The following is a 14,126-nucleotide window of genomic DNA, read 5'->3' on the forward strand; positions in this document are numbered from 1 at the left end:
CCATGGCCGAAACTCTGGCCACCTGGGGAGCCGCATCCAGGGACGCATCACACAGGAACATCAGGGCCTGGGCCATCTGGTCCAAAAGTTCAATCAGTTCTGGGGGAACTACGTCAGGGTCCAAGCTCCCTTTCAGAACCTTAATCCATTTCATTTCGTAACTGTCTGTGATACCAACACAGACATAAAGACCGGTTTCAAGATGAAACCCGCCAACACGTGAAGATGGCGGGAAAGTGATTCCCCCCGCCTGTCCACCGAATCTGTAAAAAACAGGGAATCTTCCACAGGCACAATGGTAGATTTGTTCAACCTGGAAACAGGGAGGTCCACCTTTGGTGGAACCGTCCAACAGTTGGAGACCATATCAGCTAAAGCAGCCTTTTTCAACCAGGGTGCCGTGGCACCCTGGTGTGCCTCCTGGGTTCTTCAGGGGTGCCTTGGCAAAATGGCAACAAATTGCCACAGGTTTTTACTTTGTAGAATTACAACTCTGGGCATTGTACTGGTCAGGCCACTGGCACCCTGAGAACCCTGGGCACTGTGCTGGTCAAGCCACTGGCACCCTGATAACCCTGGGCACTGTGTGAGTCAGGCCACTGGCACCCTGAGAACCCTGGGCACTGTGCTGGTCAAGCCACTGGCACCCTGATAACCCTGGGCACTGTGTGAGTCAAGCCACTGGCACCCTGATAACCCTGGGCACTGTGCTGGTCAAGCCACTGGCACCCTGATAATCCTGGGCACTGTGCTGGTCAAGCCACTGGCATCCTGATAATCCTGGACGTTGTGCGGATCAGCACTGGGGGTCACATTAGCAAATCAAAGAAGAGAAACTGAGGGAGAAGAGAAACCCTAGAATACTAGTCCATACCAGTTTGCAATGGTGGAGGGATAAAACACTTCTAATGTTGGGTGGCCCACGTGTATGGATATTGCCACCTTATGTAAAACTATTAGTTTAAGGTTTTTTTTACATTTTAGAATGAGGTGCCTCGATATTGTGCTGAATTGTTAAGGGTGCCACAACTGAAAAAAGGTTGAGAAACACTGAGCTAAAGGATACAGGCGTTTAAAGCGTTTTGGCACAACTAGCACGAGCTTATCGCGCTGCCATTAGTCATTTACAATATCATGAAAAGTCTCGGGATAGGGAAAAACCTTGCCAGACTTTTGGGTCTTGTGGGAGCCAAAGGCCACCCATGTCCCTGCCGGCGTGGGCTCATCAGCCAGTTTTAAAAAGGTTTCTCTAACTGAAATAATCAGGGCTTCCACCAAAGCGCGTACCCGCGCTGCAGCTGAAGACGACAGGTCCTCTTCACCAGCTGACTGCGAGGACAGTGACCCTTCAGGTAGGGGGGCGTTTGTGGTGGCCACATCAGCCTCTGAACCAGAGGACTACACCAAAGATGGAGAAGGCAGCGGCCGTTTGACAATTAACCTTTTTCATGACAAAAATCAACTTTTGTCACTAGGCTTTCCAGAGCTGCGGAAATCGCGGCCAGCCACTGCGATCCGCACAGAGTGGGTTTGAGGGAGAATTTACAGCCTGGGACTCCATATTCAAAGTTGCAGAAAAATGGAGTACTGTCACTTTTAAGAAACGCCGATCGCAGCGGTCTGCAGAGTCCCTCTTAAATATACACTAACAACAGTGTGCGCAGGGATATGCCTGCAAAGACCCCAGTACTGTACCACTTCCAGAGAAAACCCTCCTGAACGCCCAGTGATGCAGGAAGAAGAATCACAGGAAGTGACCTTGGCCTGGATGTAAAAGGTCACGCTGCTAGTGCAGTACACAAAAATGGTTGCCATAGCATTTTAATAGAAAGCTCAGGGCAAATGGCTGCTCCACACAAGCCAATGGGAAAAATATACACATTGCCCACACTTAAGATAGCGGCGCCCATGGCGTGCCATGCGGCCAGGGACCCCCACAATGAAGGCCTCAAGGATCTACAACAAGACCCAGCAAGAAACAAGGTACTATTGCCACCCCCCTCAGGACGCCATGCGCCCCAGTTACATAGCCCCCCGTGGGGAAGGGAGAGGGAGACAGGGCACAGAGGCCAAGTATCTGACAGGCCAGGGTGATCTTTTAGGAGGTACAGATCCTATTATCCCGAGGAGAGGGCCCACATTCCCCAAGGCCACCAGGGGCAGGGGGGGGGGGGGGTCACATTTACTCACCATACCATGGATTGTGTGGGCTCCGCTTTGGGCAGACCTCCTCCCACCCGAAGTGGGAGTGCTGCCAACTGTCCCTGCGACGCATCCGCTCGCAGGCTCCCCCCATCCGGAATGGGGAACCGCCGTGGCGAGGCCTAGTGCGGGACTATAACCTGCTCATGCTCATAGGCCAGGCTGGGGGGACACTAGCTAGCAAAGTAAGTAAAAGAGAAAACACAAAATATTCTGAAAAGAATAAAAAAAAAAAAAAAAAAATGAGACCGAAGTCCCAGCAGGAAACCTAGGTCCTTCTCTAGGCAGAAACAAACTTTTTTCTGAGCAGAGGGTGTGTGGGTTATGCCTAAGGTGATGGCCCCCGTGGGCGTGTACATTTAAATTTTTCCTGCCTAGACTACTCCTGCAGGAGGCAGCATAACCTATTCAGCTAATGAAGATGGAGGCTGTGTCTGTCAATGGACGTCTCTAAGTTTTAATGGAAATGATCACTCACAGCACCACTCAGAAAATAGCTTCACTTTTGACTCCCAGGATGAAACCAGAGAATGCCTGACTCCATAACTGCATTTTCCACTAAAAATCAACCAGTCCTAGATACTACATTGAAGGACATGCTTATTTCCCTTAGAAGTACACTTTACTTTGATATCCTCTCTTGCATGCAGAAATGTAATACTGAGATAAAAGCAGTGAGTGACACATGTAGAAACCAAAACGAGAGAATTTGCTGAAACTATTAATGATCTAGTGGATGCATACTCTGAACAAGAAAATGAACACCGGAGGGTTATAGCTAAGCTTGCAGACCTTGAGAATAGGTCCAGGCGAAACATTAAAATACAAGGCATTCCTGAGACTGTCCACAGAGGGGAGCTAAAACCCTATGCTGAAGCATTATTCACTTCCATCCTCCCAGACCTCACAGCCACTGAAATGATTATCGATCGGATCCACAAACTACCAAAACCTTCCTTTATTCCTGACCAAGCACTCCATGACATGCTTCCATGTGAAGGAGCAAATTATGAAAAATGCTTGTATGATGAAATCTTTACTAGAACCATACGACAACCTACAATTGTTCACTGACCTCTCACAATATACCATGCAGCTACGCAAAAACCTCAATACGGTCACCAAGACTTTGGAGAACAACAACATTCCATACCAGTTGAAGTTCCCCACAAAACTCCTAATACATTGGAAGGGTAAGCCTTACTCAGTCACATCTCTGGAGAAAGGCCTGCAATTACTCTGCACTTTGGACATCCTCCCTCCTCAACAGGCGCAGTCTGGCGCACAGCCCAAAGACCCTCCGCAGCAACTTGAGAATTCCCTTAAATCCTGCTGCCTCCGCACGATAAAGATTTATTGAAAGCTCTCTTTACACTCCTGTTTATGAGCAGCTTACAGCTGCACTCTGGTCTACTAGACCATCCTTGTACTATTTGCCTTCTTGTTTTTTACCTTTATCTCCTGCTTTGTTTTTTTCTTTGTCGCAGACCTCTTGGAAACGGAACAGGGTACTGACGGCTTTACGGTCACCAGTCAGAGAGACCTTCAGCAACGGCAAACGTATCCCACATGCTGGATATTGGTGATTGACTTTTCAAGTGCCACTTCTAACGGAGTACACATCACAAACACCCGCCACCTGACATACACAACACCTGCCTCGAAATGGGCATCAACTTCTTGTCCGTCAATGCCAAGGGACTGAACCACCCCGCCTAGAGAGCATCATTATGGAAGGAAGCAAATCTATATAAAAGCAACATAGTATGTGTACAAAAACACACTTCCATCTGCATCATCCCCCTAAATGCACTCATAGAAGTTTTCCGCATATATTCAATAGCATCCCAGCCAAGAAGAGGGGAGTAATGATAGGCTGTAAATGATTCAGTTGCTTTCACATTCCATGACAAAATTATTGATCCAGCTGGTCGGTATATTAACCGCTTTGCGATATCAACTTCACTACATTTACCCTGGTAAACGTCTATGCTCCCAATACCCATCAAATCTGATTTGTAAACTCACTCCTGAAGTAAAAAAAAAGTCCAAAAAGGGGTCGCTTTTGATCTGTGGGGACTTCAAAGCAACGGTAAACAACACACTTCTAACAAATTACCTCTATGATGTATGGCGCTGTCACCACGCCAGTGAACGGGACTACTCCCATCTTTCGGCGAGTCATGGCTCATATTCCCACATAGATTTATTCCTAACTGACAAATGGTTGTTACAAATAGCTTGGAAACCTACTATTAACACAATCACATGGTCTGACCGCGCCTCCATTTCTCTTACGCTTGGTGACCAATACCCCCAGACTCCTCATTTATGTGGAGGGCCAACTCGAAGATCGTCCAGTCCCCAGACGACGACAATCAGAGGAAAATCTACATGAATACTTTTCTAATAATGAAATGTCTGTTTCTAACCCATTTACTCTGTGGAATGCCCACAAGGTGTTTATAAGAGGTGTTTTATAAAACCTGGGGCTTTGAATAGGAGGAGGAGAAGACGGCAGCAGCTAGATTCTAGGACAACTGAGATTTATTCCCTAGAGGCTTTAAACATAGTCCCTTCCCACAAAACCTTAACCAATTATCCGAGCTAAGGCAAAACCTTAGGGAATTCCTCTTGAATGAATTTAAACGCCATTCCCAGAGATTAAAAATGCTCTATTACGCCTCTGGTAACAAGGTTGGTAAGCTTCTGGCAAGGAAACTCCAAGGGCATTGTATAAAGGCCAGAATCCCACACATCTATCACCCCATCACCCAGCAACAAGTATTTGACCCCCAAGGCATAGCCAATGCATTTAGCTCCTACTATGGGCAATTATATAACTTGATAGAGGATGGCTGCACTCCCCAACCTACCACACGCAATATCGAGGAATTCCTCCAAAGTGTCAAACTTCCCACCTTATCGAAAGAACAACTTGAATTACTTAATGCCTCGTTTACAACTTCTGAAATCGCCAGAGCCATAGCCACACTCCCCATTAATAAATCTCCGGGACCAGATGGGCTCACTGGGGAATATTATTGAGCATTTAGCACCATACTGAGCCCCTATCTTGAGAAAGTATTTGAAGCTGCTGTGGTCTCCTCCATTTTCCCCCCAGAGATGCTGGAGGCACTCACACTACCAAAACCAGGAAAGACACCTGACAAACCTGAAAATTTTCATCCAACATCTTTGTTGAATAATGACGTTAAGCTATATGCCAAAAACGTATTGCCCTCCGTTTGACGAACATCATGCCATGCCAACGCTAATCAATACAGATCAATCTGGATTTACAAAGCGGAGACAATTCTGACGCCACGAGAAGATTGATATCCACTTGGTGGAGAGTTCGAGCACGCCTTCTCTGCCCCTGGCACTGGACTTGGAGAAGGCGTTTGATAGGGTACACTGGGGGGTCTCTTAGCAAAACTTTCGAAATTTGGCTTTTCGGGCCACATCCTATCGGCAATATTGGCATTATATACGTCCCTTTCCGCCAAGGTATATTACCCCGGGATGCTATCCAAGCCCTTTCACATCACAAATGGTTTCCAAAAAACAACAATATCTCTCCTGCGCTCAAGTGGTATGTGGGAAGGTGAATCTTCTAGGCGGTTTTATGACACAAAAGAAGTGGTCTTGCTGCCCCCCTCAGGACCAAGGTGATTTTGGCTCTGAGGAAGAGGGTCCTCCCTTGAAACGCGTAAGCCACATCAGGTTTTGAGGACGCCATCATGCTATCCAGCAGTAGAGAAGTGTCCTGGAAGTGAGCGGTGCCCATTTCCTATACGCTTGTTCATATGCTACGTTTCTGAGTATATTGTACGCTACCCTTCTTTGATTTTAATAAACTTAAGTGGTAATGCACAAGGTCGGTGCGCCCTTCTCTTGTTGTTTTCACATCACAAATGGTACCAGACAAGACAGGGGTGCCCGCTGTCACCCCTGATATTTAACCTGGTAGAAACGTTGGCTTCCCATATCAGACAGCATCCTGGAATTCATGGATTTAAAGTTGGAAACAGAAATCACTCAGTCTTTTTGCAGACGATATTATACTTCTAAAACAATGAATATTCCAATATACAGAATGCATGTAGTGCATCAAACAAACTCCCAGAATAAACTAAAGAATTGCAGTAAAAGTGCAAAGTGATATAGCTGTTGAAAAGTCCTCTTAGTGACTGTTCTCCAATTCGCACATATGTATGAGCCGGCCACCACACCTCGTGAAGGGGAAAGGTGATAACCCCCTAAGGGGTAAACACTTACCAGATGCCTGGTAAACAACAGCGTGTTAAATCAATATCATAGCCAGCTGTACACAGGGGGTGTTCCTCAATGGCCATAAACAATACAGGGATCCATATGATAAGAGAACAAAGGGACCATAGTGTAAAAACATAAGCACTGGGTACTTTATTAAAATAAATAAGTTACACTCACATGTGAAGTAGCATATGCACGCATGAATAAGTAAACTCATCCATAAGCCGGGTGATCAATCCGGGAAGCGGAGGACCAAGATACCGTTCCAATTAGGCATAGCTTTCTGTGTCTCACAGCGTGTAGCTCACACACAGGCACAGCGTGATTGAAAAGGATTGCCAGGAAGAAGTCCAATAGGACCAAACATGACGGATGATTGGCTGTACGGTATTGAGTGACATCTGACACGCCCCCCGCTGACCTGGACACCCGGAAGTAGATCAATCACGCTGTGTCCGTGTGTGAGCTACACGCTATGAGACACAGAAAGCTATGCCTAATTGGAATGGTATCTTGGTCATCCGCTGCCCGGATTGATCATCCGACTTATGGAGGAGTTTACTTATTCATGCGTGCATATGCTACTTCACATGTGAGTGTAACTTATTTTAATAAAGTACCCAGTGTGACCAATACCCCTCGACTCCTCGTTTATGTGGAGGGCCAAGCACAGTGTAAATACTGGTTTACACCCTCACATAGACCCTTGTGGTGTGCAATAGAGCAGTCAATGCTACCACATGGCACATTAGAAACATATCCGCACGCCAGTTACCACTTACAGCATACACCGAAAACTCTTCCTCTCACAATACAGGCTACCACAACTACATGGAAAATAAATACTTCCCTCCCCGTACAGGGGAAATGAACTCGCCATTCCGTTGGCTTCATTGACGCACCTGATCCCAGATCTCACTATCTCTCAAATGAGCAAGAAGAGGTGTTGCGTGGATCTCCGCCCTATACAGATATGGCATTCCTAAACCATTCTCAGATCTACCGATCTACTAGAACCCACAATACCTCAGTCGGAACAATAAAACTACATGCGCATAACATCCTTCCTTTGTAAAACCCATGACATCAGATGTAGAGTACCTCAAAAAGCAGCTCAATATTTTAAACCAACCTCAAACTCCAAGGGGAGGCATTTCCATATTTTACACTACAATTAAAAGACAAAGCAGACTTTGTTAAGTCTCCACTGTTCTTAGCATTGGAGAGAGACCTTGATCTACTGAGTACCCCCAGCCCCAAAGTCTGAACCGGAAAAATCACCCCTTGAAGTACCAAGTCTTGCACTGCCCCAAAGAGACCCAGTAAGCGATCTGGGGACAAGTGTAGGTTGGAAGGGAAGAACCTTTTCTGAGGATAAGACAAACTCAATCTTGTAGCCAGACCGAATTACTTTGTGGACCCACTTGTCCTGTGCCAGGGAGGTCCACGGATCCGGAAACCAGAAAAGATGTTCCCCATCCCAGATACGGGTGAGGGCACCACCCCTCCATGCAGCGAAAGCCTTATCCGCAGGTCTAGAAAAGCCCGCTCGTGGCTTGCCAGACCAGGTCCTCTTGGAACCTCTGGTGGAGGCCCTGAAGGACATTGATTCCTTGTCTTGAGACCCTGAGGGACGAAAAGGCCTCTTATGAGCTGAGAAGAATGGCCCAGGTCTACAACGGGGCTCCTTGCCCTTAGTAGCCTGCAGAAGAAGAGTACTCTTCCCCCTGTGAGACCCTTAATGATGTCATCCAAGGCAGCCCCAAACAGACGATCCCCTACAAGGGGGGGGGGGGGGGGGGATAAGGCCTTCTTAGAAGTCTTGTCCGCAGACCAGCATTGTCAGATGCTGTCAGATAATACGCATAAGGACCACTGCTGACACAGCCTAGAAATTAAACTGTAGCCCCTGGACCAACTGATCCACCTGCTCCACTAAGGCAGGGGGAAGTTGTTTCCCCTCCAGGTCCTGGCGTAAAAATATAGCCCACTCGGTCAGAGTTTGTGACACCAGGGCAATAGTAAAAAACGGTTTAAGTGCCGAACCAGTCACAGTGAGCCTCTACCCGCCTATCAGCCGGATCTTTAAAGGCCAGGGACTCCTTAACCAGATTTAAGGTAGCTTTTTTGAACCTGGAAACTGGCGAGTCCACTACAGGTGGAACCGTCCACATTTTAAGCAGAGAATCCTCATAAGGATACCGCATAGCTAAACGCTTAGGGGCCACAAGGGTGCGTTTTGGACAACCCCACTGTTTAGTGAGATTGTTGTCAAAAGGTCCTGTGGGTGCCAAAAGGGACCAGTGCGCCTCTGACGCAGCATCAGCCACATCCTCCATTTTTAAAAATTCCTGCACTGACACAATCAGTGCATCCACCAGCGCCTTTCAATGCGTGGCTAGAGGAGCAGAGGAATCATCCTCACAATCTGAACACTCAGGGTGCTTGGACGCAGACCCAGTAGGATGACTCGTGTCTGCGGCGGCCAAAACATATTCAGGATCTCATGAGACATGAGGCAGGGGAGGGCGGAGGGGGCTATATACGAAGCTCACCCGGAAAACATAATCAGGGGAGGGCCGCCGACCAAGGGCCCGCGAATGGACCACCTACTGGACCCCGTAAAAAAAAAAAAAAAAAAACAAACACACAAGGGAGTCGCCCTCTGAGCCCCTCCACAGAGGCCCGCATAATAGGAAATCGCTACCTTAAAAAGGGGCCGCCCGGAGGACCCACAGTGACCACCAAAATTTTAGAGGGGCTGAGGGAGAAGGAGGGGAACCCAGAGGTCTCATGTCCACCCCAAAACCCTCCAGGGAAAGAGGGGGGACAGCTACTTACCATACCAGGAACAGGGTGGGCACCGCTCCTGATAGACCACAGCTGCATACGAATGTGGGTGACTGTTGGCCAGGAGGAACGCTGCGACTCAGGTCGATGCTAGTTCGTATGCACGCTCGCGAGACGTTTAACTTGCAGGCCAGCCCCTGTTCAGTGGAGCCATGTTGCAGCTGACCTAGTGCGGAGCTGAGACGCATGCCCGCTGGTCAGGCTGGGGGGACCCTCTGGACCTAGATTATCCAGTCCGTCGCCCAGTCCGGCAGTTTATTGTAAATTCTCACAGGAACAAAAACAAAATATAGGAAAAAGTTCAACTTAAAAAAGGAAAAAAATGGGCATGAGGGGGCTTCACACTTTGCCAATGTTTATGCCACTGTTCTATTGTTCTGAAACTCCATGTCAATGTTTTGGAAGGTTTCTCTTTGTTATTTTATTCCATGGTCATGGACAAATTTGTACCTTTATGACTTTCTCAATAAAAATATTGAAATCTAAAAATAAACAAATAGAAAAAAAGAATTCAAATACAATAAGAATATTAAATAATAAATACAAATTAAAAAAAATAAATAAAAAAAGGTTAAAAAATGAAAAAAATTGCCAGGACCTGAATTCCAACCAAGGAAGTCCTTACTTCTGATTAAGCAAAAAAAATCTGAGTGCGTATAGCTGAGAGTTAGAGTATATTCCCTGGGAATGCCCCATAGGCGTAGTCGAGCTTTTTCCTGTCCAGTGTCCTACTGATGTAGGGGGCAGTATAACCCAATGGTCAAAAAGATAAGGAGCTGTGTGCATCAATGAACAAAAGAGAAATGTACATTATGATTTTTTTTTTTTTTTCTAACGTTAACAAGGGATCTATTTGTCCATTTACAGAACGCCTTGTATTGAGTAAAATTAATACAAAAAAGTCTTTATCTGAATGAAAGAGAGGAAGGTGAAAGTGAGCAAACTGGACCCTTCACTGTACAAGAGCGTGGATAGAAGTACCTGGCATATTACTTTTTGTTAGCATCCGCGGCCACCATCTGGACATAGTATACACAGCAACAGAAATAAACCTCTTTGGACCAACCAAATTTTTAAAAAAATTCACCTTATTTTCTAGAGTTTTACTTTAATAATGTATGTAAATGTAAAAACAAGGAAGATTAAGCTTGAAAAATGTAACAATGTAGCACAGATGTGTTCTGTAGTTGCTTTGCATCGTATCGTGCATGGTGTGTAGCCATCCACAGTAGTAATGTGCCTTCTACCATAAATTTCTGCAATGTGGTAAAGAAAATAGGCCTTGAAAATAAATGCAGCAATAATAACAGTTGAAATGATAAACTCAATGAAAATACACTATGCTTTATCTTCAAAGTGATTTGTAAATTGCATACAGTAGAGGCATATTCATAAAACCATGAATGCGAAATTGACCAAATGTTCACTGTAGGTGAAATCAATCACTATAAAAAACCACATGCACCTGGAAGATTAATCTGCATCTATCATTCAAGTCTTTAAAAATATGGCCCATCCTCCAGCCTCTCTCTGGTGCAATTCTGCTATCCGTAAGTATTGGTGCTGCTCTAAACAAGTCAAGCCATGTAGTGGTTAAGCAGGGTAGTGGTTAAGCAGCAACAAGGTGTTTAATTTTACCTGGAAATATCCAATTTTTTGACCAAAGGCTTCTCTTGTGTGCAGATAGGGGAATGCATGATCCATAACAGCCTGCATGATGCTAGATTACAGTAAAAAAAAAAAAAATCTATAAGGGCCACAAAATCGATTGTATTCACAATATAATATATCTTCCGTGCATGCCGCGAACATGAAAGTATTTTCAAGTAAACTCAATAGAGATAAGGGTTTCATTTAGTGGTATAGGATTTCTCTGACAATTATAAACAGTATGAATAATGCTGACATGATATAGGATTATTACACTGTCATCAATAGATTGATACGATTATAATGCATGATAAAATCAGGGAAAATATGATATGAACAGGATACTCCTGCCCCCATCACCAGTTTAATGTGCTGCCAATATATATATATATATATATATATATATATATATATATATATATATATATTACATATACACACACATACACACACAGTACAGACCTAAAGTTTGGACACACCTCATTCAAAGAGTTTTCTTTATTTTCATGACTATGAAAATTGTAGATTCACACTGAAGGCATCAAAACTATGAATTAACACATGTGGAATTATATACATAACAAAAAAGTGTGAAACAACTGAAAATATGTCATATTCTAGGTTCTTCAAAGCAGCCACCTTTTGCTTTGATTACTGCTTTGCACACTCTTGGCATTCTCTTGATGAGCTTCAAGAGGTAGTCACCTGAAATGGTCTTCCAACAGTCTTGAAGGAGTTCCCAGAGATGCTTAGCACTTGTTGGCCCTTTTGCCTTCACTCTGCGGTCCAGCTCACCCCAAACCATTTCGATTGGGTTCAGGTCCGGTGACTGTGGAGGCCAGGTCACCTGGCGCAGCACCCCATCACTCTCCTTCTTGGTCAAATAGCCCTTACACAGCCTGGAGGTGTGTTTGGGGTCATTGTCCTGTTGATAAATAAATAATGGTCCAACTAAACGCAAACCGGATGGAATAGCATGCCGCTGCAAGATGCTGTGGTAGCCATGCTGGTTCAGTATGCCTTCAATTTTGAATAAATCCCCCAACAGTGTCACCAGTAAAGCACCCCCCCCCCCACCATCACACCTCCTTCTCCATGCTTCACGGTGGGAACCAGGCATGTAGAGTCCATCCGTTCACCTTTACTGCGTCGCACAAAGACACGGTGATTGGAACCAAAGATCTCAAATTTGGACTCATCAGACCAAAGCACAGATTTCCACTGGTCTAATGTCCATTCCTTGTGTTCTTTAACCCAAGCAAATCTCTTCTTCTTGTTGCCTTTCTTTAGCAGTGGTTCCCTAGCAGATATTCTACCATGAAGGCCTGATTCACACAGTCTCCTCTTAACAGTTGTTCTAGAGATGGGTCTGCTGCTAGAACTCCGTGTGCTATTGACCTGGTCTCTAATCTGAGCTGCTGTTAACCTGCGATTTCTGAGGCTGGTGACTCGGATGAACTTATCCTCCGCAGCAGAGGTGACTCTTGGTCTTCCTTTCCTGGGGCGGTCCGCATGTGAGCCAGTTTCTTTGTAGCGCTTGATGGTTTTTGTGACTGCACTTGGGAACACTTTCAAAGTTTTCCCAATTTTTCGGACTGACTGATCTTCATTTCTTAAAGTAATGATGGCCACTCGTTTTCCTGTACTTAGAATTTGTATTATGGCAAGAAGAAAGCAGCTAACAGTCTATTCAGTAGGACTATCAGCTGTGTATCCACCTGACTTCTGCACAACACAACTGATGGTCCCAACCCCATTTATAAGCCAAGAAATCACACTTATTAAACCTGACAGGGCACACCTGTAAAGTGAAAACCATTTCAGGTGACTACCTCTTGAAGTGTGACTCTACAATTTTCATAGTCATGAAAATAAAGAAAACTTTTTGAATGAGAAGGTGTGTCCAAACTTTCGGACTGTACTATATATATATATATATATATATATATATATATATATATATATATATATATATATATATATTATATATATATATAGACCCATAAACACCCGTCTAAGATGAGCAGCAATATACTGACTATCGGCATTACCCTAGTGGGCCTGCGCTGAGAATGACCCTCTCCAGATCCAACCCACTCATCAGTACGTAGACTCCCTTTCCAATGTGTCCAAGCATGTTCTTCTCTGAAAGAAAATAACCAAAATTAAAAAAGGTAGTGGTTTGAAAAACCCATCGATTTTTGCCATCTTTCAGGGATTTCAGCACAAAGATCTGTTGCCTCTACCCACCTACCACACTTCTTACTCTTGCATGCTCCATAATCCCTATTTATTTAATACCATGAAGAACACAGTGGGAGGAGCAGGATTTCCTTTTCTTGACTCTACAAAGGCTGCAGGGGGAAGGCATGACCAAGAACTCTGAAAGCTGTATTTGTAGAATCACATTTTCTAGCATTTTCAATACATTTCTAGACTAGCTTATATTAAAGCTAGTCATTTACCAATTGAATGAACTATCTAGCCTTGTTGTACTTGACCCTTGGGTTCAATTTCTTACCAGGGAAATTAGCTGGATGTCGTCTGTATGCCAGTTCTGTTTGTGTGGGTTAATTTGGTTGCCCCAGTTTCCTCCAAGCCACCTCAAAACATACTGGTAGGTCACTGGCAGTGGAACAATTTGGCTTTCGTGTGTATGTGTGCAGTAGGAAAAGACACTTCTGTAAATGGTTTGGTTTTCTTTAAATGGCGAATAAAACATTACCACATAATTACAGGTAATAAAGCCTATATACTAACAGGGGGGCACCTGCCTTACTTGCCACCTTACTGCTTTTTTTTTTACTCTTTATTCTTCTAAAACACACCAGATTGGGGGCATCCACTCCAAGCTATCTTTGAGAAATGGGGGGGGGGGGTTCTGAAAAAATAAACATTCATACTCCTCTATGGCTGCAGCATTGGCCCCCCACTGGCTCTAGAACCCAGAACTGAGCAATCACATGACTGCCAAGTTCTCGGTCTTCTCTGAGCAGATAGTGGTGAATGTCAGTTCTTAAGTTAATTAAAACTTATGTTATACATTTAGCTAGACATGTTTTTTAGACTATGGTTCTGTTGAGATTTGTGTATGGTTATTGCACTTCAATACATGTAAAATTGCTTACAAAATGTGCAATTAAATT

General features: G+C 44.7%; 1 protein-coding gene across 1 annotated transcript in view; it reads right to left on the reverse strand.

Moving 5' to 3' along the window:
• The window catches only part of IVD (isovaleryl-CoA dehydrogenase), a 137,589-nt gene that overhangs the window by 52,087 nt on the left and 71,376 nt on the right, over positions 1-14,126 (reverse strand). The window contains exons 8-9 of the mRNA XM_082275408.1: positions 13,032-13,125; positions 10,969-11,050 (exon numbers count right to left, since the gene is read on the reverse strand). Coding sequence (XP_082131534.1) covers positions 10,969-11,050; positions 13,032-13,125 — 176 coding nt within the window. The remainder of the gene's footprint in view (positions 1-10,968; positions 11,051-13,031; positions 13,126-14,126) is intronic.

Source organism: Pelophylax lessonae (genome assembly GCF_965119305.1).
Source record: "Pelophylax lessonae genome assembly, chromosome: 13".
NCBI classification, from domain to species: domain Eukaryota; kingdom Metazoa; phylum Chordata; class Amphibia; order Anura; family Ranidae; genus Pelophylax; species Pelophylax lessonae.